Here is a 27,956-nt window from a genome sequence, read left to right as displayed (position 1 = left end):
TGATGTTATTATTGTTATTGTTATTATTATATGTAAAGTTACTTCATATTTTAAATGTGAACGTTGTCTCTTTTTTAATAAAGAAATCATATTTATTGATAGAAAGTGTTGTCCTTCTTTGTAATATGGAAGTAAGAAGGTGTACAACAACAACAATAAATCATCGCTGAGGCGGTGGACGCCATGCGCTAGCCACCATCCGTGTTCCCTCCATCATCTTCACTGACTAATAATGTCTGAATATTTCTCTAACATTTGTAAACACAATGTGTGTTGGAGGGCGATACATTTTTGATAAGCACAAACATTTTGAGACCACACCAGGTAGGCTTCTCACCTGCCCCGTGACAGCCTTTGACAGAGGTTGATCGAGGGAGCTGTCCCTACACTCAGATTCATCAGGAGTTTCCGGTGATGGGGCGCCAGACATTTCGGGAGATAATCGCTTTACTTGCATGTGTTGCGTGATTGAATCAGCAAGACAGTGATTGTCGCCCTTGTGGTGCACTGAGTTAACCTTATTTACGATAATCCTGGAGATGGCGAGAGTGGGAGCTCGCTAATCAATAACCTAATCAATAGCCCTTGCCTGTGGCAGGAGGACGGCTACTGATGTCCAACATGGCGAGTCTTTAATTATTACAGAATATCGCATCAGTCGGCGCACAACTGTGACTAAATGACAATAAATTAATCATGACACTTTAAAATAAACAGTTTAAAAACCGATATTTGTGGATGTTACTTTTGCTTGGTACAAAGGTCTTGTGGCTAGTCGTTCCTAAATCCAGTTCTAAGCATGGTGTCCATTGTTTGCTGTGTAAAACACAATGTAGGTGTTTTATAAATTGTTGTTTCTTCGATGTTTCGGGTAAACGCGACGTGGAAGGTGGGCTGGTGGCGGTCAATATGAGCGATTGCTCGCAGTGTACATCAGCATGCGCTTTGTCCCGTAAGCTGGCAACACTAACACGATGTCACAAACTTCCATTCATTACAGCCACCCTTGCTGCTTGCGCACCTGTACGACTCCAGTCTCACACCTTGCCGCTCCTACCTTGACAAAGGTACTACTGCACCTGTAGACCCCACTCGTGACTCCTTGGTGTACTTACCTTGACTCAGGTAAGTACTGCACCTGTACAACTCCAGCCTCACACCTTGTCGCTCCTACCTTGACAAAGGTACTACTACACCTGTAGAACTCCAGTCTCATACCTTGCCGCTCCTACCTTGACTAAGGTACTTTTGCACCTGTAAAACCCACCCGTGACTCCTAGATGTTCTTACCTTGACTCATGTAAGTACTGCACCTGACGGGATTCCTTTGTCTCCTGCTTTTCTTCGCCACTCCGCGCATCTTTTTCAGAAGAAACAGGCATGTCTCACTCTATAAACCATGTTTCTTATGAAGTACACTGACAATCATCGTTGACTACGACAACAAACAGTCAGAACCACGTCACCATAAACACGTGACAAATTCCCGAGTAAGGGTGGAAGGCGTGTGCATGACCGTTACAGCTGATAATATATCTCTCAGTTTATACCCGAAAACGAAAAGCTTACTTGATTTTTAATTCTAACTTGTGTCCTTCTCTTCATAATTTCCTATTGTATACTTTCTGGATATTAAATAATTTTTTTCACCTTTTGTCTGTCCAGTTACCTGTAGCTTGCCGCCTTTGATTTCAATACTCTTTAATATTTATTAAACTTCCTCTGTGTAATTTGTTGATGTCATGCTGTTTAGTTATAAGCTTCTATGCTACTTTCAGAAATGTAGTGAGATCCGTCCGGTAATGAAAAGACATAATAATGCGTGATGATAATATTTCATCTCCAATGTATATATATATATGAGATTGTATGCGAGATTATGTCTGCAAAAGTTCTGCTTCATCCTCTTTCAAAACAGATGATAAACCGAAAGTTTGAGCTGCTGAAGCATGAAAGATGAACGTCATCTACATCTCGCCCACATCTCGCTCGCATCTCACCGACATCTCGCCCACGTCTCGCCAACAAGTGAACATGTCGTCATGAAGAAGATTTAAAGAAAAAAAAACATAGAGACTGGTTATCACACCGTTATTTACAAGCAGGTGTCAATAATATCATCACGTGTGCAGTTTTCTAGAGATTGAACCTCATCACACCAACCGATATGAACGACTCGCAGATTTTTGCCAGCACCAGTCTTTCCCGCAATTTCCGGCGTTTTCGCGCTCTGGAAAGCCCGGCTGTAGCCTACGAGGTCAACGTCACTACCGGTCCGTGCTGCGCGAGCATCGTAACGGCCAAAGGGCGGCGCACGATAGCGCGGCTGATACTAGCCGTGGCGCTGATCCCAGTGTTGGCCATGGCTGTACAGAACGCCTTCATCACCACCAACAGCAACAACAGCGCGCAGAAGGCGTGGCAGCTGCGGGACTACATCGTGGCGAGCGTGGACCTCGGTGCACTGGTGCATGTCATTCAGCTGGAACGAGGCGTGTCCGCGCTGTACCTCAGCTCCCAGGGTGACGTCAGCATCAAAGCGAGCCTGGTGGCGCAGCGGTACGACCTCGACCTCGAGATCCAAAAATCCGCTCAGTGGCTTTGGGAGGAGGACTCCTTCCAGGACCTGACTATCCTGGGGGACAAGTTCCTCACGCAGGACACGCTGATGTCCAGTTTAGTGAGTTTCCGGGATGCTGTGGACATGCGCAACGTGACTGTCACAGCAACCCTGATGTTCTATTCTCAACTGAACGAACAGCTGCTGGCGCTGATGGTCAGTTGGATGCTCAAGTCGTTCAGCGTCAGCCTTGGCTCTCAGCTCGTGGCCTACAACATGCTGATCGTCAGCAAGGAGCATGCCGGGTTGGAGAGGGCCCTTGGAAGCAGCTTTTACCTGCAAGGTAAGTAAACCTACTCTGTTGTGTACGGTACGTGGTTTTAGAAGACTTTGGGTAGTTAGATCATTGTCATCATGAAGAAGTAATATCTCTAACTCCAATCACTCATTTAGCCCCCACAGTGTCCACGCTCTCTGTGTTTGATCTTCTGGTGCTGGTGATGAAGGATGGTGATGTAGATGTGTATGTATGCCTCTCTCTCTGTAGACATTTATAGATATATAAATTTTGACTTATCTACATAGTTATTGATATTTTGCTGGCTTCTGTCTGTGAAATCAAACGAATATTACATTGTAACGATATCCAGATCATAATCGTACCTGAAACACATTCCCTGACCTATAAATAGATGAAAATACGCAGAGTAAGGTAATGTGATTTTTCTACGCCCATCTTACCTTCCAATCGTCTTACATGAAATCATACCAATATATACTTCATATTTGTGTGATGAGCAGCAAATGAAATAGACAGAGTGATGTTCAGAAACTGTTCGATGGTTTACTTTCGGAAACATGGTCTTCCTGCTAATGACCAAAGGGTTGTACACGTTGTCATCATGATGTCCATAACGAAGCCACTCTTCGCTGATGTTGATATAAAGTTGTGATCAGAGAGCAGACTGGTGTTCAAAGGTTCTACAGTATTCATATTCGGAACTTTTCTTGGTGATGATGTCTTAATTGTGTGTCAAGGCTGGACGTGGGTCTCCCCAAAATAAGATAAATAAGCAGGGTTGATGTTTCTATTGATACTACTAATTTATTCTAATACTGTTATGTATAGTATACTATTATATAATATGTTATGTAAGATCTTATATGTCTTAAGACTCTCAGAACGTTGAACAGAAATGGTACCGAAGCTCAGTATTTTCCTACTACTAGTGGTTTTTCTTTTGGCTGTTGTCATACTTACCCTCAACGGGTGCTGACAAGCTGTTTCCATCTAAATTATTATGGACACTACGATGCTATTGAATTTGCCATAAGGCAAGAGGATCATATTTTGTATTTGGGATAGGGATGGCGAGTCTACTGATTACAAACAAACCACTACACTAGCATTTCGACACCTGATGCTCTCATAGTTCGCTCATACATCGGACTACCTGCCAGTCAACCAGTTTACTCCGAGTAATAATGAGTACGGCTGAAAGAAAGAGTGCAGTAAAGGTTTAGATATCATCGAGGCAAGAATAATCTGTCTTTTTTATTTTAGGCTTTACGAGCTACCGACTGGAGTAATTACAGTGCGGGTCCTCAAAGCTGTTATAAGGTTGTTGTGGATGAGAAGCTCAGCGACTGATTTCTCTGATTAATATTGAAAACATCTTTATAATGATGAGAAACAGCTGCTTGGTGATTGAAATACGTAGGTGATCAATTCTGGATTATTCTTACCTTCATGGTTATCATGACTTGTTCACTTCCCCTCTCTCTCTCTTCTCTCATTCTTCTCTCTTATTCACACACACACTTTACACACTTTACACACTGTCACTGTCTCTGTCTCTCCCACGGGATGTCTCAGAATACCAGTCCCCACTCATTGTCTGTCAGATCTTTTCATGTTCAGCTGCTCGCGCTTTGTGTTCTGTTTTTTCTGTCTTGTGTTTGTTTATTGTTTCTACCCATTTGTTTGCTAATCTTTTTTGGACTTTTTCCTTACATGTTTTTGTTTTTCACATTTTCTTTGAGAATTGGCGTTTATCTTCTACAACTAACCAGACACTTTATTAAATACGAAGAGTACTATATATATATATAGTTCTCTTTATTGTTGTTTTGTTACTGTATTTCTTACTCTCATACGTTTACCATTTCTCGGTATTTCATAGACGCTGGTTTACTATTTTCCTTCTTAACAATTTATTCGTCCTCTTCAGGGCAAGGACTGGCAGTAAAAAACACATTGTTTATGAGAAAATACTCGTAAACAAAAATATTATTGACATCGTCCAAGCCATTGTCGCATCCAGAGTAATGAACATCTTTATTGACATCGTCAATAGACATTCTCTCTGCCCCGCCCTGTATTTACTCTCTCTTTCTCTCTTTCCCCGTAAACCACTCAGCATCTCATCTCCAGTAAGTCCTCCTTGACTGTCGTGGGTAGGTGTGTCCCTGCCTCCCGCTGAAGGTTCAAAGATTGACCTCTTAATGGAAATCTCTCGTTTCTCGAGCGCAGTGGAGGGGTGGTTGTTGTAGTGGCAGTGGCTGATACTTTGCCAGTGACTGTGGCAGTGGCTGATAAATTGCCAGTCAGTGTGGCAGCAGCTGTCATGGGCGGCGGGGTGCGGACGCCGGGTGGCGGTGTGTGGTCTCCCGTGTCGCACGCGAGTCGATCGCCGGGTGCGAGCTGAGAGGTACCGCGGGGCTTTCTGGGCCAACCTGCCGACACCCCGGGTAAGTAGTTTCTTTACCACTGAGAAGGCGATAAGGTGGATATTCTGAAAGCCTCGAATGAAGACCTTTGGAGAAACTTTGATTTCATATTATTTTTAACTTTTAATTACATCTGTGTTCTCCCTCTCTCATTCTGCTCTCTCTATCCACACTGTCTCATTCTTTCATAATTTTTCTCCGTTTGGATCCGTGTTTTAAATCCGCTAGGGTCATAATAACAGGATATGACGTGTATTGAGTGCGGTTTTTTTTCCCGATGGCTTTTTTCGCTGTAATTATTTTCACTGCATCATTATGTTAAAGGCTTCAGATACGCAGGCATTTTCAGAAGAAAAATAGAAAAAAATAGCGTTCTTAAATTTTCTTTGATATGGCTTTGGCTGTTTGTCCACCTGTACATGCGTAGCAGTGTAATGTTACTTAATACAGCAGGCCAATGTAATTATGGTTATAAAGATATTATTACTGCAGTGCAGCAGGATAATATTTGTACAGTACAGCAGGGTAGTGTAGCTTTATTACAGCAGGATAACGTGTCCTAACGATTACTTTTTTCATCTATGAGTAAATACAACTGCCCACACCTTCCATTAGAACGCACACACACACACACACACACACACACACACACACACACACACAGAGTGACAGAGAGGGAGAAAGAACTATAAACTTAAGACCTGCTACTTCAAGGCTTAGAGCTAGCTCGCACTTTAACCAGACCCAGTAATCTTTTGTAAAGCCCCACTAAACCACATGACAGACCTTGACACCTCGATGAAAAAAAATTGCAAAATAAAAATGTCCGTGTGAGCTATCTTGCTCTCGTTGTGTTTCAGTATTTGAATTACAAAATGTGTCAGATCTCCTACCCAGGTAATGTCCTTTATGGTAAGGTAATCACCTTCTCCAACTCTGTAATTTTGACCTGACGAGGGTCATTTACCGCTGGTGACACAGTTCACACAAGCGGCCACACTGGTCGTTAAGAAATGAAGACTTTCTGAGGTCGCACTTCAGGAAATGAGTTAATTAATTCACAGAGGCTGGGTAAATTAAACAACAGCAGGTAGAGCTGAAATATTATATTCATAACCTTTGGTTAGCATACTTATCGCGCGCCCTTTTGAGACTTTCTTCACATAGTGTGAATTTTTTGGAGAATGTGGTTAATCAGAAGCGAACACATCAATTTTGGAGAACTCAGAAATAAGCCGGACAAATGTAAATTATATAAATATTATTATTTTTAACAGTTACTGTATAACAAAATAAAGCCGAACTGACCGAACTTGATAACTTACTCTTCATCTTTTTTTTTGTTTTCCGATGGTAAATATAAATTCTTAACATCTACTAGATGGCTCGTAAATGGAGATAATTTTACTGCAGATTTCTACTTTTTTGACAAAGTGTGAATCCTCTTTCAATTTTAAAAATTAATTTCTTCTATTAATAAAAAAAAATTGTATAATGGCGGCAGACTGAATTTATCTCCCTTTTCTGTATTGGAGAGTGTTATAAACTTCGAGAAATAAGCACACTCTTAAAATACATTCAAAATAAATCTTAAAATATTTAAAATGTTCTGAAAGTCGTCAGTGATTACTCTGATGAAAATAAGAACTTCGTGGTTTTGAAAATTGCCTGATGGTGAGGAACATTCCCAGGCTGCATTTCGTAAAATGGCCATCTCTTGTACAGGAAGGGCGTTGAAAGAGAGTATTTCATGCACCATGGCCATGCAGGGGATCACACGCCATTGTTGTGTGCTCTGAAAAGCTCAGCAAATGAATTTCCACCTTCTGGTGCCAAGCTTGCGATCGACAGAGAAAATGTAGTTGCTTTGTGGACAGTTTGTCTGGAGCTGATTGATTAGGTCACCACAGTGGTGAATCAAACTTTTTTAACGGCTACAACTTTTTTCATCTTAGTTCGTCAGTTTAAAAAAAATAAAATAAAATTCGCTTTATTGTTTACAGAATGTTTACTTTCCTAGACACTTTTCGTCCCTGACAAAATCCCTTTTTTATAATATTTAACAGCATTCTTCAATAGCTTTCTATGCATCCGAGTTTGAAAAGGCTTCCATCCTTTCAATAACAGTCTACAAGACCTACGTAAAGCGAAGATGATAACTTTTAAGATAAAATTTGTGCTTTGCGCTAAATGGGAAAGTCACATCTGAATATCTACATTTACATCTACATTTACATCTATATCTACATCGTCTATATCTATATTTATAGACGACCCATTTAAACTAGTTTAATTTTCTGCACAAATATCATAACTTTTTCACACTTTGTAAGGCAAGAGTTCAGAGTAACGGTTCCTCAATGGTATTTACATCATTAAAAACTCAGTTTTACAACACTAGTTGCTGATTAAATCATCAGTACTTGTTATAGAGATTGTTGCTTTTGTATTATTTAATTTTTCAACATGACCTACAGAAATCTTGTTTCCCTTATCGCTTTCTGACTGAGAGTTACGGCACTTAGACGTGAAGACTCAAGATGTAATCGCTTACCATTAAAATGTTGTAATGGATATTTAAAGTATTTGACAGTTCAAAGCTAGTTTCTCTCACTTACTAAACAATAACAGCCTTTCTAACTGCCAATATATTTTTAAATATACCTTAATGATTTATATCGTGTGTGGAGAGAAGTTCTCTACTTCTCTGATTGTGTAAGCTGTCTTTTCTTATTTCGTACATTTATTTTTAATAAGTAATTCACATTTATCCAAGTCAACAACGATATATCTTAATTTGATAATAATATTCACTCTTCTATTCCATTATCAAAGCACAAAGTATGGAAAAACACCTGTAAATGTTTTAATTTAAAAACTTTAATGTCTTTCCATTGAAAATGTTTCAGCTTTGATAATCGTTTTGCACTTTAGTACATCAGTGCAATACACGATCGGAAAATTAAATGGAGGAAAAGACATTACATTTCCAAGCTCTGATTTTACAAATTTCGTAGACTGTGGACAACCTATCTTTAGGTAAGCAGCTTCAGTGAGGTCTAACATTTGTTTTGATGGTCGAATTGATGATGCAAGGAATTAACTCGCATCGGGTTTTTCGGCGATGATATATATTTTAATTGATTTATAAATACGAGGACTAGGATACCTTATTACACCTGAGTCACTGAGAGCAAAACACTTCACCTGGCGACCTTCTTGATGTTGATGTATCGTCCGCTCGACTGATGTTGACTTTGTTTACCTTCGCATCTGATCGTCAACGTTTCTTTGGAAAATTTAATTGTTGACCCCTAGTTTGGGAATTTCTATTGCTCACGAGAAAGCGCCATCATTTCTGATCGGAAAACATTGACGAAGGTGAACAGCAATGTTTCAATATTTCATTTTTAATTCCGTTTTGTTCTGATTCTTTCTTGGACAGAACGATTAGATCGACTGACTATATTATAGGGTACAGTACTTTATAGCAGACTGCAAACGAATACAGATATTTACCTCTCCCTCATCAATAATTGCCAACTACCTTCATTTTAGTCAAATTTTACTTCAGTATTTGATCTTCGAACTGACAAGATGTCTTTCAATAATGTCATATTTATAATGACTATCTGAACTCTTACAATAATCTTTGTCCACTATAATTCAAAATGTTACTTCTGATTCATGATAAGTAGAAAATAGGTTGAGATTAAACTTGATGACACTTCCTACATAAGTGGACATTGAACAGTTACAAAATCAGTCTGAGAGAACTTCAGCTCACACACTTGTCAATCAAACCATCTAATATAAACCTAGTTATTGTGACTTGACCTGTCTATTTAGGAATTATATTTAACTTTTTATCACTTGACTAGATTTCAGTTGATTACATTGCATGCATTTTGGAATAAAAGGAAAGATTATATATTTGTATGAGCTTTTTCAATTATCACCTTTTTACTCCTTGACTATAGATGTTACGTGAATGTGTTGAATCAACAAGGACATCTGCTGTCTACCAAAACAACCATATTAAAAATTCAGTTATGTTCAACAAATTTTTCTGGACATCCTGCCTCAACGATTGATCTTCTTCATGATCCTCATCGACATTAAAATCGAATGAAAGCTTGGCAGCAATGCTTCCTTTGTATACATTAAGCTGCTTCTACTTTCTGAGATAAAAGCGAGGTCATCACAAAGTTATGAACGCCCGATCGAAACTTTATCGCCGAGATAATTTCCGGACATCACAAGAGACATGGAGGAGGAAGCCGACGAAAACAACAAGAAAGGAATGCACATTTCGAGGCCTCGTACGAGTGGGAAACTACAGAAGGGGAGGAGTACTGTCTGAAGGCCAAGGCCATGAACAACGGTCACTTGCGTAAACGGACGCACGCGCCATCACCTTTTCTGGCTCCGAGCAATGACCACACCAAGGCCTTCAACATCATCGTGAGACCTGCTCTGTGCGCATGCGCCAACCTGGAGACGACCAAAGGGCGGCGCTACAACGCCTTCCTCATCTTGACCATCTCCTCGTTGCCCGTGCTGGCCCTCATCATCCAGAACGCGGTGGACGTGCGAGAAAACAACAACAGCCTGGCCATCAGCTCCGAGATCAAGGGCGATGTCCTGTTCAGTGTGGAGAGCGGGGAGGTCGTTCACTACATGCAGATCGAGCGAGGCACTTCCGCCCTGTACATCAGTTCCGGTCGTGACGTCAGTGTCAAGCTCAACCTCGACATCGCCCGTGTGAACACCGACAAAGCCATCCAGGCCTTGTCCTCGTGGCCCGGGGTGGCTTCAGATGGACCGAACTATGTCAGTGAACAGGCGTTCCACCAGAGCATCCAGGACTGGCGGTGGAGGGTCGATTCCAATGCCACGGTTCCGCAGAACATCAAGTTCTACACCGACAACATCGCTGTGATGATCCGCTGGTTGGCAGACGGCATCCAGTCCTCGCACAACGGAGGGTTGTGGTCCACTCTGGTCTCTTACCACATGCTCATCATCAGCAAAGAGCAGGCTGGTCTGGAGAGAGCCCTGGGCAGCACCTTTTTTGCGCAAGGTAAATCCACTCGCTAGCTTGCAGAATTGTTCATCTTCAATAGTTAATCTTCTTGTTTCACTTGATGAGAGTGTGGTAGATATCTTCAGGATGTCATGGCAAAGTACGAACAGGTTATTCAGTCATACCGTATCTTACTTCTGAGACGAGTGAAAGAAATTTTTTTTTTGTTTTTGTTTTTCACTCGCTTCTTCTCATGATTACTTTTTATCTCTGCCGCATGGTTAAAGTATTCGAGACTTGTTTTTGTAGATGAGACTGTTGAAATGAATGTTATGTTTATCCCTTGGGAGAATGTCCAGCTGCGTGACAGCTTTCCTTACAAAGAAAATTGTTTCCATTGGCAGACGGGCTTGTGTCACACCAAAATTACTGTTAACCTGAACGTTTGGCTTTCAATTCCAACGGAGAATACGTCTTGCGGCAAGTCGCACGTGCGCTAACGGTCTACCCCAATCGTGCTTGAAATTAAGCTCAAAGCAAGTTAACAACACATTTTCATTATTGCCAAAATGCGAAAAGAATTATTTTAAATTATTCTTTTTCTGACGATATTGTAAAAAGTTAGTATTTTTCTCTCTCCCTCTTTCTTTCTCTCTCGCAAACTGAAGCATCATACCTATTGTAAAAATTTTGTATCAAAATTTCGTATTGAGTTGCGTGTCCGTACTCGAGTTCTTCAAGTGGTGGTAGCCTCGGGAATGCCTGTTTGACCTTCGTCCCCAGCGGAAATATACCTTTCAGCAGTTACAAAACAGAGAATAATTATTGTTGACAGCATTTCACAGGATTCCCAATTGCTCCTCATCTGCACGCTCGGAGGAAGGCAAAACAGTTGATGGTGAGGCAGACGATGGTAATGGAAACAAACGCAGGAGGCTTTTTAGGAGATGTTATTGTTCTCAATAATAAATTCATTCCCTTGTCGTCCATTGATTTCTGGAATGAGACCGTTACTGGGCGAGGAGGTGAGAGGGAGGTTGAATAGATAAAGTGGCTGACCTGATTAATCTTCATCTTTTTCCTGGGATCATGGTTTGCTGTCTTGTGTTTAGCTGCTGTTTAGGAATTACATTTTTCAAGACCTTTTTGTCTGTTCACAGAGATCTTGAATATCATTCCTGAATGAAGATTATGTTTGCTTCCTCTCTTATACCTCTTATACCTCTTATACCTCTTCAGTTGTAAAAGTAGAGCCTCTTTGATATTTCCAGTATTTGTGTCTACATCGTGAAGTGTTCTTATGTCCGTTAGAGTCTGATAGTCGTCTGAAAATATTTTTTCCCGCCTGATTGACACAGCATGTGAAATATCATGGGGCAGGATGTAGTCGATCTGGTTATGAACCAAACCGTTCGGAGAAGGTCAAGTTGCTGTTCTCGATTCCCTGTGTAGGTGGAGAGCATTGGTGCAATGAGTCCATAGTTCTGTGCAAATGTTAAGTATCCGAAGCCTCTGTCTTTCGGTCTTCCAAATACACATTTTCCTTCGGTTTCTGCCACTTGTTGATATTCGTCTAGGTCGACCTTTTTGTTCCATATACTTCGATGTCCTTTTTTTTTTGTAAGCTGTCTTTCCCATCTGTATTAATTATTGACAAAGATGGTAAAACGACAGTTAATAACAATTACTGTAGACATACTCGTGAAAAATATGTTCATACTCTTAAAAATAAGACAAGCCTTCTGGGAAAAGTGACGCTGACAAACCAATAAATACAATCAGTCAGACTGACGGACAAAAGAGCAATGATAATGATAATCCTCGAGAGTTCACTGTCAAAAAATGGGTTACCAAACCTGACATGAACGACTGAAATGCAAAAGCAATACAAAGATTTAAGGCGTAGCAGTCTAAAATATTTGAATCCGAATATGACAAGAAGCCTATTTGAAGTGGAATAAATCAGGATTAGGGAATACGGGGTTAACTAGAGTTCAAAGGTGTCAATAGATGAGAACTGGTCAAGACACAGTCAAGACACAGTCTAGAAGGCAGCAGCCAGGCCACCACCCTGTGCAAATATAATTCAGGGAGAATTACAGTATCGTGATCAGCTTGATGGCTTACAAGCACCTTCAAGCACTTACAGGCACTTACAAGCTTACAAAAAACCGATGAGACTGATGTCTTACAAGTGCATCGCACACAATCAGTTTCCTATTTGTTTTATTTCTGTCTGAAGGCGTTTTTCCCAACAAAAGTAAGCTCACAGACGTCCCCTGATCAGGACAAGTACAGTTCTCGGCGAAGCTCCGACACAGGAAGCTTCGAAATTTTGCACGTGCGTCAGCCACCTGCCTGAAGGATAGAAATCTTAAAAGTAAAACACAGATCTCGTCTTTACACTTAAAAAATTAGTCATGTAGTAGATAAAAGACTTTTGTACAGATTTATACACAAGAACCTGAAAATTATATAAAAATATTTGTCAACATCGATATGGAGAATTCAGGAGCACACAGCCATGTCCCGAAACATTGAACTGAGTGTCCCAGATACACCATGCCTCTATGCCCTATGCCTCCTTCGTGACAGGCAGGTTTTCTCTGGACAACAAATTGTACCTGAGGGCCGAGAAAGGGTCTGGTAGAAACGAGGAAATCAATGGTGAAACAATATTTATTTAGGGAGAGGTTCCAGGGACACACGATCTGGTATTCTGTCCTGCTGAGGCTTGGCCGTGTGAATGTTTGTTCACAATGGTGAACGCAGCATAGTTGACATAGAATAGTGTGTGTGTGTGTGTGATATCCTCTCAGAACACTGATGAGTACATTATGTTCATAATCTTTGCCTCTTGTGTGTCTCTTGAATCTCTTATCTGTCCGGCTGGATGGCTGTCTGTCTGGCTACATCACTTCGGAAATAAACTCTATAAAACTGTTTACATTTGATGCAGGTTCTAGAGAGGACGAGGAAATTCAGTCTGTAACACATTCACATCGCCAGTAAGCCCGTCTTCAGCGGAAGATGTTGTTCTTTTAATCATGACGAAAGGTTCTTTGTAGTCATCGCTTAAGCACCAGCAATCCCATGATCCCCTGCAGTCGTTGTGTGCGCCTCGGGGAAGCCACTTCCAGAGGAAACAGTTTATATTCTTTCATTTTAACGTCTCTTAACTGCAGGCTCTGCATCTTCAAAGACCAATCCTCCAGTCATAAATTCACGGAATGTTAGTTTTATTATTTGCTTTTCCTGTCCCGCACACAGGAGAGGAGTGGGACCGAGAGACACAACAGAGAGAGAGAGAGGGAAGGGGAACGACAGAGATAAAAAAAATATATCAGAACAAGAAAGAGTTACAGAATGGTAGACTGAGTTATAGAGGAGTAGAACGAAAAAAAAAATCAAGTGGTCAAGTGAGGAGATTAATGAGGAGATTAATCAAAAGAAAGATTACGACGGTACTGTCAATATAAATATCAACAGAGAAAACTTTGTGAGTGTGCGCGCGCATGTGCACTTCCTCTGCCTGCAGAAATGTACTCTTTACAGAGAAATATAAGAAAAAGAGAGAACAGAAAGAAAGTAACAGAAGATGAAGATTACATGAAAAAAAAATCATTTTTTTCTATACCAGACCTCACAGCGTGCAGAAAGGTCATCATCAGTCAGACATCATTATTACCACTCGTTGTATTGGGATGTTTGCAGTTTCCTTCTCTCATTCCACCCGATGACCTAAACCTCATTGATCTGTCAGTCGTCCGTTGGGGACAGTTATTTTTGTGATCACCCGGGACAGACTCCGGGTAACTTGGCGAAGAACATTCGATAACCAGCCCGTGATCCCCAGGGTGGCACAGTTCCCTACCCCTGGTGGCTGCCTGTTTCCGATGACTTTTTCCAGGTAAAATATCTTGTTTGTCTTCTCGGCGACAAAAAATAAATATCAAAGTGTTAAGAAATAAGCTATTTGTTCTATAATAGCTTCAGTCGATCTATAAATAACCGATGCATGTTGCAAAATGAACAACTACCCGAGTCTAGGTCTTTACCTGGATGTGTGAATGTCAGAAAGTGTTTACTTAATTCATATCATGTGCTTTTTTAGTTTAGTTCGACCGTTTCGCCTTCTTCACACTGCTTGGTTTTACAGGTGAGCTTTGCTGCAATAGGCTTCAGGTGTGAGTCTTAGTTATTCTCCTTTTTTCTTGTCACAGACCAGCCATTGCCGTTTCATTGAAAGAATGACAGTAGTAATTACAATACAATTAACACAGATGTATGGCTGAAACCAAATAAGTATAATAGCAAGAATCCAACAAACAAACACACTCATCAGCAAACTAATAGCATCGCAGCCAACATGAACAATGTGTGCGGATGAAGATAAAGAACTGAAGAATGAACGAAATAATTCAACTACTTCTTGAAAAGGACTAGTTCTGGGTTGGAAAAAAAATGAACACAATCAACCAGTGAAATGACAGAAGAACAAAGAACGCCTGTCGAGTTTCTCTTATCTGATTCGTGGTACTGACAGAAGGCCAAACAAAGCAAGTAGAACAAACAGAAGGAGAAGATGTCTGATGAATGTCTGTCATCTGATCCATGACACAGAGAAGAGGTCAGATGAAGCATAACCGAGGTCTCGGGTGTACAGTCGTCAGCAGCTCTTAACGACTATCCGGGTGGCGGAGACAAGGGTAGGACAATGGGGAACAGTTAGCTGTAATCAATCGGAGCTGGAAGTAGCAGGCGGTGGAGCTAGTGAAGGAGGAAAGCAATGTGATCTTCTTTACACGAGTGGCATTACTCTGAGCCTCTTACAGCTTGTCCAGTCGGCGGTTATGGCCATCGACAGAAGAATAGAGTTGCAGTAATCCACCCGGAACAACATAAAAGCGGACATCAACGTGTTAGTGGCAGAAACAAGAAGGGTGGGATGTGACTAAACTCAGGGAAGATGAACTCACAGATGTGATATTCATGATGTGTCGGTGATAACACTGACATTCACAATGGTCTAAGAAAGAAATATGCTCATCCCAAAGAAAGTGAAGGAAATGGAAGATGGCACACGTTCCAGTTTATTTGCAAATGACATTAGAATGGTTTCAGTTTTGTGGACATTTGTTTTTAGTTTGTTGACGGGCATCCATGTTTCCGAGAGTCCATTGTTTGCTGTGTAGTGGTATATACCTGATAAAACTGAAAGGTGAGGCCAGGCGATGACAGGAGTGTATCATCAACATGAATGTGATGCTGTCGACCAAAAGCCGATGATTACGGGATCAAGAAGTTAAACATGAATAAAAGAAGCCAGAGAACCGAGCCTTGAGGCACCTTTGTGTGTGGATGCTGGATCCTGTTCATCATTGAGTGGATAGCAGGAATGAATGAATAGTTGTTTTGATTGCTCGGTGTAGGATTTGTTTACGGTTCACAATTTATCTAGATGAGTTCACAGAAGTTGTTCCTTCTTACATTTCTGTTGATTCAGTGATATCAAGTAAGCTTATTGTGATGTTTGTATATTAGCCAACTCAAGATATGAAGGACGTGTTAAAGATGTTTGGAAAGAAAATCAGCAAATAGGGATGCTAGGGAAGTGATGAGAAATGCAAAAATAGAGTGCAAAGACAAGACATAGTTACATTATTGTACCAGCGACCTTCTTATGCCTAGTAACAGACTAGGTCAAGGGTTTCTGTTAATCTGTAAGTGAAAATCAGTCAGATGTAATGGGAGGAATGATCAGGACTTGCCCAAATGTCTGAAATAACTTTTGTGCACGGTTTCAGAAACATGACTTGTGGCAAGTTCAAGTAATTTCTACAGTCACTTGTTACTGATAATGATATGGCAATCTCTCCAGTCTGCGTGATGAATTTGTTGAAGCGGGTGGAGGGTCCAGTCGTAGGGTCCAGTTGTCATTTGTGAGTGAATCTTCAGTTTGCAAAGACATTCAGTTGGGTGAAGGGCTTTAATAGCTTTTTACATTTTGGTCTTACTCCAGCCCTCTGGAAACTTTCCCAGAAATTCTAATCTTAATCAATCTAATAATTTTCGGGCAATAGCACTGACCTTCTTTGTCATGAGAACTGGAGAAAATTGTCAAAAGTCTTCTCATAAAATATGTAGAGAGCAGATTGGACTCACTGCAGTTCGCTGACAGGAAGAGGAAGAGTGTTGTAGATGGCAAGCTGTTCATTATTAATACATTGTATAAACATCTGGAAAAGCCAAAAGCACGTTCAAGGCTGCTTTCTGCTCATTTTAAGTCTGCTTTCACTATACTATAGCCTTACTCTAGCACTGACTGATTTCTGATTGTATTATTGGACATCAACTCGTTTTGTGGATGTTGTTTGCTTGCAGGCTATAAGGTTTTGTAAATGTCATTATTTAACATTGTTATTACAAGAACTGGATCTCCTCAGGGCTCTTGTCTAGCATCTTTATTGTATATCAACAGCTGAAGAATTACTGAGGATAATAACTATATTTTCACATGATACCTCATTGTCATCCTTGCTGCAGGGACCTAATCAAGATCCTGGCAATGTATGATCAAGTTGTGTACATTAGTGTGAGGAGAACTTTCTGCCATTAAATGTAGATGAGACAAAAAAGATGAGTTTAGACTTTTATAAGATAAATGAAGATGCTGTTGTTTCCAGCAATATTTGTTATATATATATAAAAATTGTTGTGACACCTTCAGATACCTACTGCTAATGATTGCGAGGGATGGGATGTAGATGTTTAACAGATTGCTAAGCATGGCCATCAAAGAGAACACCTTCTTCGCAAATAAACATTCTCCAGTCCGCAAAGTAATCTTCAGCCATTCATATCATTTATTGAAAGTCTTTTCTCTTTTTCTTTTGTGTGTTGTTTCCGCACTGTGTCCATGATAAGAACAGTTTGAACAGCATTGTCAATAGATGTTCTGAGGTAATTGTTGTTGTGCAGAGTGAGTTAGCTTCTTTTTGTGATCGACAAACTGTCAGAAAGTCGTCCAGCATGAGAAGAAGTTGTTATTGAATCCAGGTAAACGGTTTGCTCTGCCGTTCTACAAAAATAGCAAGCACTTGAAATCGTTTGTTTTCTCTGCAATCCCACAGATGAATTGTCAGCTTTGTATATGAAAATAGTGTTTGATGATGTAGGTGTGTCTTAACAATGATCGAGATGTCAGAATTGCGTGTTTGTTCAGTTTCTTCTGATGTCCTTATCCTTATCTTGTCAATAGTATAGTCTATTTTTGTAGCTCACTTGACTTCCCGAGTATAATGCCCTCTGCAATTAATAAAGTTGGTCAGGGTCGTTGTTGATAGTCAGCTCGACACTAACATCAAGGCGCTGAAGAAAGATGTGGTTTAGAGATTCAAACTAGGTTATGGGTCTTTTAGTCCAGCACTTCTCTAATAATGTATTTTTATTGAAATAATTTGTAGAAAAATATCAGGCCGCTGGTCCAGAGGACTGATAGTGGAGTCATCATGATTTCTGACATCTGACCTACACCCTTAAACATGTCTTTAAGATGACAACCATTGTTCTAGCTTCTCATTCTCTTCAGGAATAATCAAGCCCTTAGTCTGTGACAAACAATTTTCTCCACCGTTCAGCGCAACGCCGATCTCTTTGACTTCTTTCTTTTAGTTCAGGGTGAGCCCTAGTCCAAAAGGTCAGATCATGAAAAGCAGCGAGTGCCCGGATATCAAAGGACATGTGGTAATCCGAACTGTCACTGACGATCATCAAAGTTGATAAATAAGTTCGGAAGGAGGCGATGTCAATGGAAGCTAATTTGCAGAAAGTTAGTTGGCTCAGACCGTTTGGAGTCTATGTCAAATGACACGAGACAATGTCGGAAACAAAAATGTCATGGACAGAGGACTGTGGTGCTTGTGTGTGGCCGTTGCATCAGCTGGACCAGGTCTCAGTGATTTTCGACAGGCAATGACTGAAATGAAGAGTGAATGAAAGTCGCCGATGAGTACAAAGTTTGTATCGATCTAGAGTCAATTCAAATTTCAAAAATTAGGATGCAGAGAGAGAGAGATGGGAGGAGGATTTGAACAGTATGATGTTATTTTTCTATTTTCTTTCTTTATATAGCTATTGATGTTTGCAATTCTAAAGCCCTCAATATGTGCCAATAACCCTTTAGGTAACTTAACTTTGAAAGCACGTAGTAACCTGTTTAACACATCTTTATTCCCATCGAAAGGTAACTACACCAACAGTCAAATGAGAGACTACCTGGAGAAAAAGTTACTAGGGGAAAGCTACCTGTCCCGCTACCAACAGTACGCAGCAGGGGAAAATAACCTCGTGTCGAAGAACTTTGAGGGGACGCAACTTCAGAAGACGCTGCAAACGATGCGCCAGACGATCGTGGACAACGTGTACAACAAGCAAGATGTTACCATGGGAACGTGGTGGTTTGGCAACATGACTCTGTATATCAACATCCTGAAGGTGAGTAACAGGCGAGTTCAGATTCATCAACAAAGGACGCACCGACACAGAAATGATAGTCAATTATTAATAATTCAAATTATCAACAATTTTATCTCCCTTGACCTAAGTAGTTACAGGAAGTGAGAAGATTTGGGGACATGGAGGAAGAAGCAGCCAGCAAGATCCTCCGTCATGTTATATATTTCACTATATACACCAAGGTTCCAGTGTTAAAGTGTATTTACTCTTTCATTCATTTAAATCAGTCTTTCTCCGTTGCCTCTCTCTGTAATTTAAAGGATATTTTTCAGGACAATTTTAGCATCCTGGACAGCCAAACCTAAAAGAGTTTAACTTATTCAGACGCAACTATGTTTTGTGATGGTTACAATACTGTTGGTTAATTCGTTTTCCTTGCTATGTTAGACAGGCTGTCACAGAACATTATTCAGTAAAAACATTTCTCTCGGAAAGTTGTTTAAAGTCGCATTATTTTGTACATTAAAACATGCAAAAATACATTTCTAATTTTGGAAACTTATCTACCTAGAAAATGCTTTTTTCTGATCCCATTCTCATGCCTACTGACGCAGAGCAACTAAACGTAGACAGAGACAAAGAGCAACATGTAGATGGAGAGAGAAAGAGAGAGATCACATGTTAAACATTAGTAGTCCCTCAAGAGTGATCGATTTCCTCCGTTTTATTTTGCTTTTGCTTATTTTTGCTCTGTCTTTTGTTGTTGTTCATTTCTCTTCTTTTTTTTTATTTTGGCAAACCCGTCTGCGTGCTTGCAATCACGTGGAGCGGAAGGCAACAAACCACGTGACGCCATTAAACTGGGGATCGATGATCAATCGGTCCAACGCTTCAATGTTGCATGAGATTGCTGTGAAACTTTCAGACTCCTTTAGAACGATTTGACAATGAGACTGCATTCATGAAAAGATTAATTAGCAACAACGGTAGATATAGTATTCCATTTACAATAAAAAAATACCGGGAGATCGCCTTATCACTGGTAACAGTGACACGTGGACTAACTACTGAAAACACATGGACTAGCTTAAAGACTAGCCTGGTGTTACTGAAGGCAGCAGACAGTCCGAGAGTCTCGAGGTCATGATAACGAAACGTCGCCATAGCAACTGACTATTTTCATGACATCCTATGAGAATACATCGTCACCTTTTACAAAGAAGCAGATAACAATGGCGATATTCAAAGTCTTGTATAGCTTGTTAACAACATTGATATTCGGTCAGATTTGAGAAATTAACTTAAGCACAATTAATAATGGAATAAACTAACCACAGTCATAAACACTCTTGTCCACCTCGGTTTGCCCCTAGTTCCCTTTACTAAATCAGTTTGGAGGCGTGCTAATGTTTGTTTAACAAAGCTTTAGCCAGATGACTAAACGTATTTTATCGTTTTTATCTGTCGTTTGAGTTTTTATCGTAATAACTTGGCTGCCTAGACACCAAACTCAAAAGAAAGAGGATATCACCTTATGCCTCTGGAAGTCAGTTAGTTTGTCTGATGGTTTCAGGGGGAAAATGAGAGATTTTTTTATAAAACTCTGCGAGGAATATTGACAGTGTAACTGTTTATTTGTAATATTTTTGCTGGCTTGAAAAGCAGACAGAACAAATATTAACGATTAGCTAAAACGGACATATTAATCAATTCTTCATGTGCTCCTCCAGGATGTCCAGGACCACATCGCCAAGTACATTGTGACCAAGCTTGACGAGGAGATTGTCGGTCAGCGTCAGAACCTCGTGGTCTCCATCAGCATCATGACGGCCGCCATCTTCCTCCTCTTTCTTGTCGTCGTCTCCGTCAACCGCCTGACCAAGCGGCTGCAGTCGTTCGCCGTGAGCCTGCAGGAGAAGACCGTGGCACTCAACATGGAGCGCAAGCGCAGCGAGAACCTGCTCAACGAGCTGCTGCCGCCCACCGTGGCCAGGAAGCTCATCGCCGAGGAGCCTGTGGAGCCCGAGCTCTTCCCCCACGTCTCCATCTTCTTCTCCGACATCGTGGGCTTCACGCAGATCTCGTCCAAGAGCAACCCCATGCAGGTCATCGACATGCTCAACATGCTGTACGAGGCCTTCGACGAGATCCTGGACCTGTACGCCGTGTACAAAGTAGAGACCATAGGTACGGGTGGTGTGTACACGGACTGAGCTGGGTGAGATGGTTGACCGCACTGAACATTCAGTGGACGTATTCCAAATGATGAACAAGAAAGTTTTATATATTTTATTTACGTCGGACTTTGAAAACAACAGTGTGACAAATTAATCATTTACTTACTCTTACTCTTGATTAATTGAAAAACTGAAATGACTGATTAACTGCTCGATTGATTGATTCATTCATCCCTATATTCGTTTATTCCCAGGCGATGCCTACATGGTATCTAGCGGGCTGCCTGTTCGCAACGAAGAGAATCATGCTGTAGAGATTGCAGAGATGGCGCTGGAACTAAGGGAGGCAATTTCTAACATGTCCGTGCCGCATATGCCGGAAGTACATATACAGATCCGCATTGGACTGAATTCTGGTAAGTCAAGGTGTCAAGAGGTTAAGCCAGTGTAACAGGTCAGTGTAACAAGATCAGGGTAACAAGGATGTCAATGTAGTGTAACAACATACAAGAACCTGTAACAAGTTCGTGTAACAAGCTGGTGAGTCAATGTAACAAGATGGTAACTGAGTGTAACAAATCAATGTAACAAGCTGGTGAGTCAGGGCAACAATTCGCTAATTCAGTGAAACAAGTTGGTCAGTCATTAAGATAATCTACCGAGACTAGCTAATCATTAAAAAATCTTGTTAACCCGGTAATGAAGTCTTTAGAAAGTTTCGGTGAGACCTTGTCACATCAGACCACTCCTCTGTGGGTCAGTCAGGTCGATCCTCTGCTACATTAGTGTCTTCAGAGGCCTCATCAGTGTTTGTCCGCATTTGGTCTTTGAGGTCATCAGGTCAGATGAACTTGGTCAATCATTCTCTTTCTTTTTTTATACTCTCTTTTCTCTCGCTCTCATTCAGTCTCGCTTTCACTTTCTCCGAAGTTTCTATTTTTCTCAAATTCTTTCTCTAACTTTTAAATGTCATTTGATAATCACCACTGCGACAACCTAAGCTATGATGGCGCTAAAACAAAGAGTATGGTAATGAAAAAAAAGAAAAAAATTACATCGTGTTAAAATACAATAATGTATCCTCTTCATTCCGCGGATATTATCCTTCGATAATGTTTACAATTATGTGAATATAGACCAGAGATTTCAAAGGTGTAAAAACTGTGCCACAATGTTTCGGGCCATCATTCTGACTTTTGCTAGTTTCCAGACATCAACGAACTCTGCTTCGGGCCACATTCTTGCAGAAAACTTTGCACATCAGCTCAGAGTTGTAAAGAAGATTAACACTCCTTATAATTATTATTACTACCAGCAGACTAACCTGCTAATGATGTGGAAAAAAAACTTGGTCACAAAGAACCATGTTACGACTCGAAAGAAGATTCAAAAAGCTTAAGATTGCTGATGACCATCTCATGGTGTACATCTGTGTTAGCTCATTAGAGAGATATATCCAGAATTCGACTTTTCGATCTTCTCGGGTTTTTCCTGGAAATCACGTGTTCAGGATGTAAGGAAGATAAGAACGACATCAAATCGCTCCAAACGACCAGCATGAAGTAGGACTGCACTAAATATGAGTGCAAAACAAAAGAAAGGATTTCATTTTTTCTTTTGGACTCCACCCGGCCTCTTTAAAATTACTGATGAAACCAAATTCATAAAATCTCGATTCGATTCGCCTGCACGATGATATTAATGGTGAACAAACAAAATTGTTTAGTTCTCTTTAATGAAAGATTCTTTGAAAGTTTCTGAACTTGATTGTCGAGTATCTGCTCGTACACTTTTAATATTTTTGTGTTTGCAGTCGCACCAGATTTTAGACGCCATCTGCAGCTGAATGAGACAGAATACAAACCATCCATCTTTCACCGGAGTTTTCAATAAAGAAGTTTGTTTTCCGTTTAATAGTGTTTTTCACATCCACTCTCGGGTAGAGACGTACCTGCTGTCATTGCCGCCGCTTCTGAGAGCGAAAAAAAGATTTAATTCTGTGTGATGAATGAGTTACTCTTAGCGCTGCTTGGTGATTTTAAACTGAAATGAATAAACTGATGATCAGAATTTTATCCTTTCCACTCTCTTTAGAGACCTTATGGTAATGCTTCATCACAAGCAAATTTTTGCATGGGTGGTTCGAGGACAAGGGCCACACCTATCTTCAAAAAGAACAAAAAGAAAAATGACAAAAAAACACAAATTGTCCTGGAGTAATTCTTTAAGAGCCCGTAAATACAAATGTAGAAAAAAAAACTCCAATCACCTGACTGTCATGGGCAAGCAATTATGTGATAATTTCTTCTTTTATTCTCCGAGACCAGACCATAATTTTCTTTTTCTGTTTTTTTCATGCCAGCCAGATGATCATTATCCTGTTTGTGTGTCTCTGGATTTTCGATTAATAATTTATTTACAAAACCTTGGCTAATTGTTGGCAGATGATGAATTTTCCCATGTGTGGAAAATTCCACGCTGGCTCAGCAGTTAGTCTCTGAGGAAACACTCAGCACCGGACCTGGATTACAGGCTGATTGGTCCTCACTGGAGGACAGATTACAATGGTTGGTCACGAGGAGCACTTGAGCAACATCACCCACGTTCTAAACCATTTTCTTCTGACATCCCAAGCTGCCTCAGATTAAGAGGGTTTATTGTTTGTTTTACAAGGAGAGATGAGATTGTTTTTGAAAATATATATTTGATCACGTGAACGCATCATCATCATGGTCATCATCATCACCTCTGTGTGTGTTGGTATATGTGTGTGTTCGATCACTTTAATGAACTATCCAAAGAAGGGTGTTCGTATGCGTGACACCGGTTACCGATGTAATATCATTAATTACAGCTGTTAGCCTGCTAATTACCACCCTGCAGCTTCCGGCAAACCTCGATGCGGATTTGCGTGGTTTTACGGCTGTTGGCACAGTGACCTGCCCCCGGCCATTGTTTATTCTTGGAATTAATTCCGTTCAAGCCTTTGTTGCAGCAAGTCTGATAACCCAGAGAGTAAAATTCACTCACACATCCCGGATGCTGTGCGAACTCGTGATGGAGTCGCATGCCTCAGTAGCTTCCACGTGACTAACGGGAGGTGTGTGAGCATATGGGAGAGTGGAGAAGAAAAGAAAAACAAGAGCCAGATGGTGCCGATAACAGAAAATAATCCAGGAATTTTAGCTTCCGTCGTTGGATGAAGTCAGATATGGGAAGCCACACTCTCGGTGAAAGAAAGAAAAAATGGGTCAAAATGTGTTATGGAGTTTACACAGACGACTAAATTAATATTACACCTAACTGTAAATAGGTAAATAAAAGTAAAATGAAATGTTGGAAAACAAGCATTTAAACTGCCTAAGGATTATTTTTCATCTCCTCATCGAAAGAATACATAACACGTTTACCTTTTTATAATAAATCAGAAAGTTTATGTCCGATACAGTTGAGTGAGCGCCGGTCCGTGAGAAATCTCAAATGGCAAATAATGGGGGGAAAAAAACATCAATAAGTTTGATAACAAAAAAAAAAATAAAAAAAAAGAGTCCGAATATCATTAGTGCCTTTGGCTCAGGTGTCGACATCAGCTGCTCTTGTTGACAGTCCTTGCCGTGTCAAAGAACAAGTCAACAGATTACGTGTGCTTAACCCTTCGATCTCGATTTCTCTACATTAAGAAGATTTTGTGTTGGTAATCTATGTACATTAGGAACGAAGGTGTTAATTTACAGTTACCTGTATATGTGTACGTACATTTGTTAGTATATATATAGAGAGAGAGAGTATAGGAGATGGACGCCATCTAGTGTCTCAAATGGTTGGACAAAGAAACTGAAGGACGTCCAGTTCCGTGACCAGTGACCTGAGGTCACTTGAGGTCACATTGAAGAAGCCTGTCGTCTGCAGCTTTCTCCAAGTCCAACTCCACAGCCATCTACTAAAAAGAACAAGGAACTAATTAAAGTCAACTCATCGGCACGCCATCTGCTTGATGACTGTGAACTAATGAGGAAGGAGGACAAGAAATACAAGACAAATCAATGGCGACACTAAATACACACTAACATCAGGGCGACCCTTGGTGATAATTCTAGTGAATTCCAACATCTCGTGTGGATAATCACAACAGCTATAAGATGAGGAAATGTGAACATCTGTGTTGCTTCATGAGATACATCAATATTTCAAAAATCGTTAACCTCACTGAACAAACAAGTGCCGAGCATCTTCTCGAGATAATTTGAGTCGCCCTTTGGGTAAACCGACATGCAATGTTGATCTTAGTTTGTCTTCTTTCTTCCTGCTTTACTTTTGCTATGTTTAAGCTGACTGGTAGTTTCGCATCTTCCGCCTTCGGGAATGTTTTCTTGTTCCTCATTTTCTTTCTGAATACAGGTTCCACTGTTCTTTCATCGGTAACCTTTGCACGTATTTATTGCTTAGAAAGCAGACAAAGCTGTAGTAAAACCAATCTTAAAAAAACCAACGAGATACATTTACCTAAATCATGCTTTTTGTTCACGATATGCATTTCAAGGCATATTTCCTGAAAGGTTTGAATTATCCTAAGCACATTTTTAATGAAAAAGGACTTTTTTGTGCGTGTGGATTCATTTTGAAGCAAAGGGTTCTTCATAAAATTTAAAAGAAATTTTAAAACTGTGAGAACTGAAAATATGTTATTGTGTAATCTTTAACCATGTCAGCTTATGTTCTTTAAGAATGTTGTTTTAATATTATTTTCTCGTTGTTTTCTTTTTTGTAAACCATTCTCAAAGCAATAAAGCAATCAAAGGATTTCATTTACATGTGATTATCTAATTAGTGACATTTAGGTGAGAGAGCTTTGACATAAAACGAACTCGTATTTCGTTTTCTCTTAAAGCAAATAGGTGGTGAGTATAAAAAGAGTGTCAGTACAACTATGCAGTCTAGTGTTTAAGAATAAATTATTTTAACACATAAATTATAAACTTGTAAAGGATTGTCGTTTTTCTGTCTTGTACTTTTTAATAATTCTCTTTGCCTTAACGAAGACCGTTATACTTGCACTCAGATGTTGTTATGTTTGTAAGCAGTTTGTGTTGTTACATGTTGCCAGTGTTTGTTGTGCTTGTTCTCAGGCTCTGTTGTTGCTGGAGTCGTCGGCCACAAGATGCCGAGATATTGTCTGTTTGGGGACACAGTCAACACGGCCTCCCGCATGGAGTCGTCAGGACTTCGTAAGTAAGATTTCATTTGATGAAGTGAATGAACAGAGAGACTACAAGTGGGAGCGAGGTGCATCTGAAAGGATGCTGTAAGTAGTCAAGGATTACAGGACTTAGTGAGACCTCTGGGAAGATGAAGCAAAGAAATGGAAAGAAAGGTGAGGGTAGAGCGTTGCAGGACTACTATGAACGAGTTGTGGAGGAATGAAGGAAGAGAGCGAAGAACAGGGTTACCATGGGAGGGAGAAGCTGCATCGACCAGGTTAATAAAGAGATAATTAGCTGAATTATTCAATAAAGACAATGAGAACGATAAGATTATTAGAGAAAGTGGGCAAAAAGGCAAACCTACAAACAATATCATAGTTGAAAAATATAGGATACACATACACTAAAGAAAAACAAAAATTGAAACAAAGAAAGAGAGACTGCTGAATAATTCAAAGATGTCTTGGTGTGTTTTTCAGCTTTAAAAATTCATATCTCATCTTCGACATTCTCTGAACTTGGCCGACGCGGTGGCTTTGAAATGGAATCAAGGGGCCCTGTGCAAATAAAGGTATTCTTTCCTTTTTCATTTTTTCTCTTCTTGCTTAAAGGTTATTTCTTTAAATATGATCGATGTTTTGCGCCACCTACACTATATAAAGTCCTGTGAATGCTGTCGTTATGATTAATTCAAACATCAGCAGAGACAATTATATTTCCACAGGGAAAAGGAACTCTCCATACATATTGGCTTAACGGAAAAACGGGATTCCGCTGCAGAAAGCGAAAGACTGTGTCTGGTGGACTCAACCTTCATCTTTGATCACGTGATGGATACTTCAAGATGACTGGTGCCCCATGCGTCATGAAAAAAAATCTTTCATCGTCAGAAAGAAGAGTTCTGTCATCAAGAGGAGAAGTGAATTATGAAAGGTCGAGTGTTGCCGTGCGGCAGGAAGCTACCCGGAGTTGATCAACAGCCTGACAAACGGGTGGAGGGTGGAGCTGCTCGCTGTTTACAAAGAAGTAAACTGGTCAGAATCGCATCAAGAAATTTCGTCACTTCGTTGTTTATTGCTTGTCTGGTTTTGTTTCTGAAAACACATTCTTCGTGAAACGCGAGGACTGGGTGTGGATGGAGCTAGAATGGAATACCCCGGTGCAGGATTTAGATTGCGCAGTAAAAATGTCCGACAAAAAGCCTTCAAACGGGATCCCTGGTTCTTTTCATCAGGGAATGCCCCATTGATGCTGGCTGTGAAGTGCCACTTTTAAAAACTGAGCTTTAGGACTGATTGTAAACAACACCATCTGTACACAGCCTCTCCCTCCTTCACACAAACTGCGTGGGACAAAATAAATCCTTTCTCAAATACTACGATTGCACGAGGTCTTAAAGTGTTCACAGTTGAAAATAACAAGATTATGTTAATGGAGCTACAGTATGGGAGGTGGACAGAGGTCTGTGAATTGTCGATGGTAACAAATGAGCAGGATTTTTATTAATATATCACAGTCACGTGAGCCTGTGTAGGTGGTATTGTTTAGCAGAATCAAAAGTAAGGATCAATGAATAAATATGTAAAAATAGTCCTATTTGTCTCATTGACGAGCTCACATGAAATGCATAAAAGAAAGTCATATCTGTCTTATTGACAAACTTTTTTTTTTGCTGCAGCAAATCATGGATTTCTGTGGCTTTCACCTTTGGATGAGAGTCTGGCAACAGAGATTAAAAATAAAAGGTTCCCTCGAGAGTGGCAGAGCGTCTGTGTGTGTGTGTGTAACAAGTGAGGTTTTATTTG

The 27,956-nt window shown here is 40.3% G+C and overlaps 1 protein-coding gene across 1 annotated transcript; it reads left to right on the top strand.

Moving 5' to 3' along the window:
- The first annotated feature begins 1,953 nt into the window (after positions 1–1,953).
- Positions 1,954–27,956, top strand: LOC112558229. Its single transcript, XM_025228565.1, has 7 exons — positions 1,954–2,903; positions 18,562–18,812; positions 20,504–20,960; positions 21,205–21,366; positions 26,077–26,175; positions 26,631–26,722; positions 26,876–27,956. Exons 1-7 carry the CDS (start codon positions 2,168–2,170, stop codon positions 26,972–26,974), a joined length of 1,896 nt encoding a protein of 631 aa, XP_025084350.1. The 5' UTR covers positions 1,954–2,167; the 3' UTR covers positions 26,975–27,956.

The sequence above is a fragment of the Pomacea canaliculata genome, linkage group LG2 (assembly GCF_003073045.1).
Source record: "Pomacea canaliculata isolate SZHN2017 linkage group LG2, ASM307304v1, whole genome shotgun sequence".
Taxonomy (NCBI): domain Eukaryota; kingdom Metazoa; phylum Mollusca; class Gastropoda; order Architaenioglossa; family Ampullariidae; genus Pomacea; species Pomacea canaliculata.
Note: the sequence above shows the minus strand (reverse complement) of the source record. Positions and strands in the feature narration are given on the sequence as shown.

Excerpts from the sequence above, each read along its gene's own strand:
- LOC112558229 (XM_025228565.1), top strand. The coding sequence starts at position 2,168 with ATGAACGACTCGCAGATTTTTGCCAGCACCAGTCTTTCCCGCAATTTC. Across the intron at positions 20,961-21,204 it reads GTACAAAGTAGAGACCATAG|GCGATGCCTACATGGTATCT; the intron begins GTACGGGTGGTG and ends GTTTATTCCCAG. Across the intron at positions 26,176-26,630 it reads CATGGAGTCGTCAGGACTTC|CTTTAAAAATTCATATCTCA; the intron begins GTAAGTAAGATT and ends TGTGTTTTTCAG.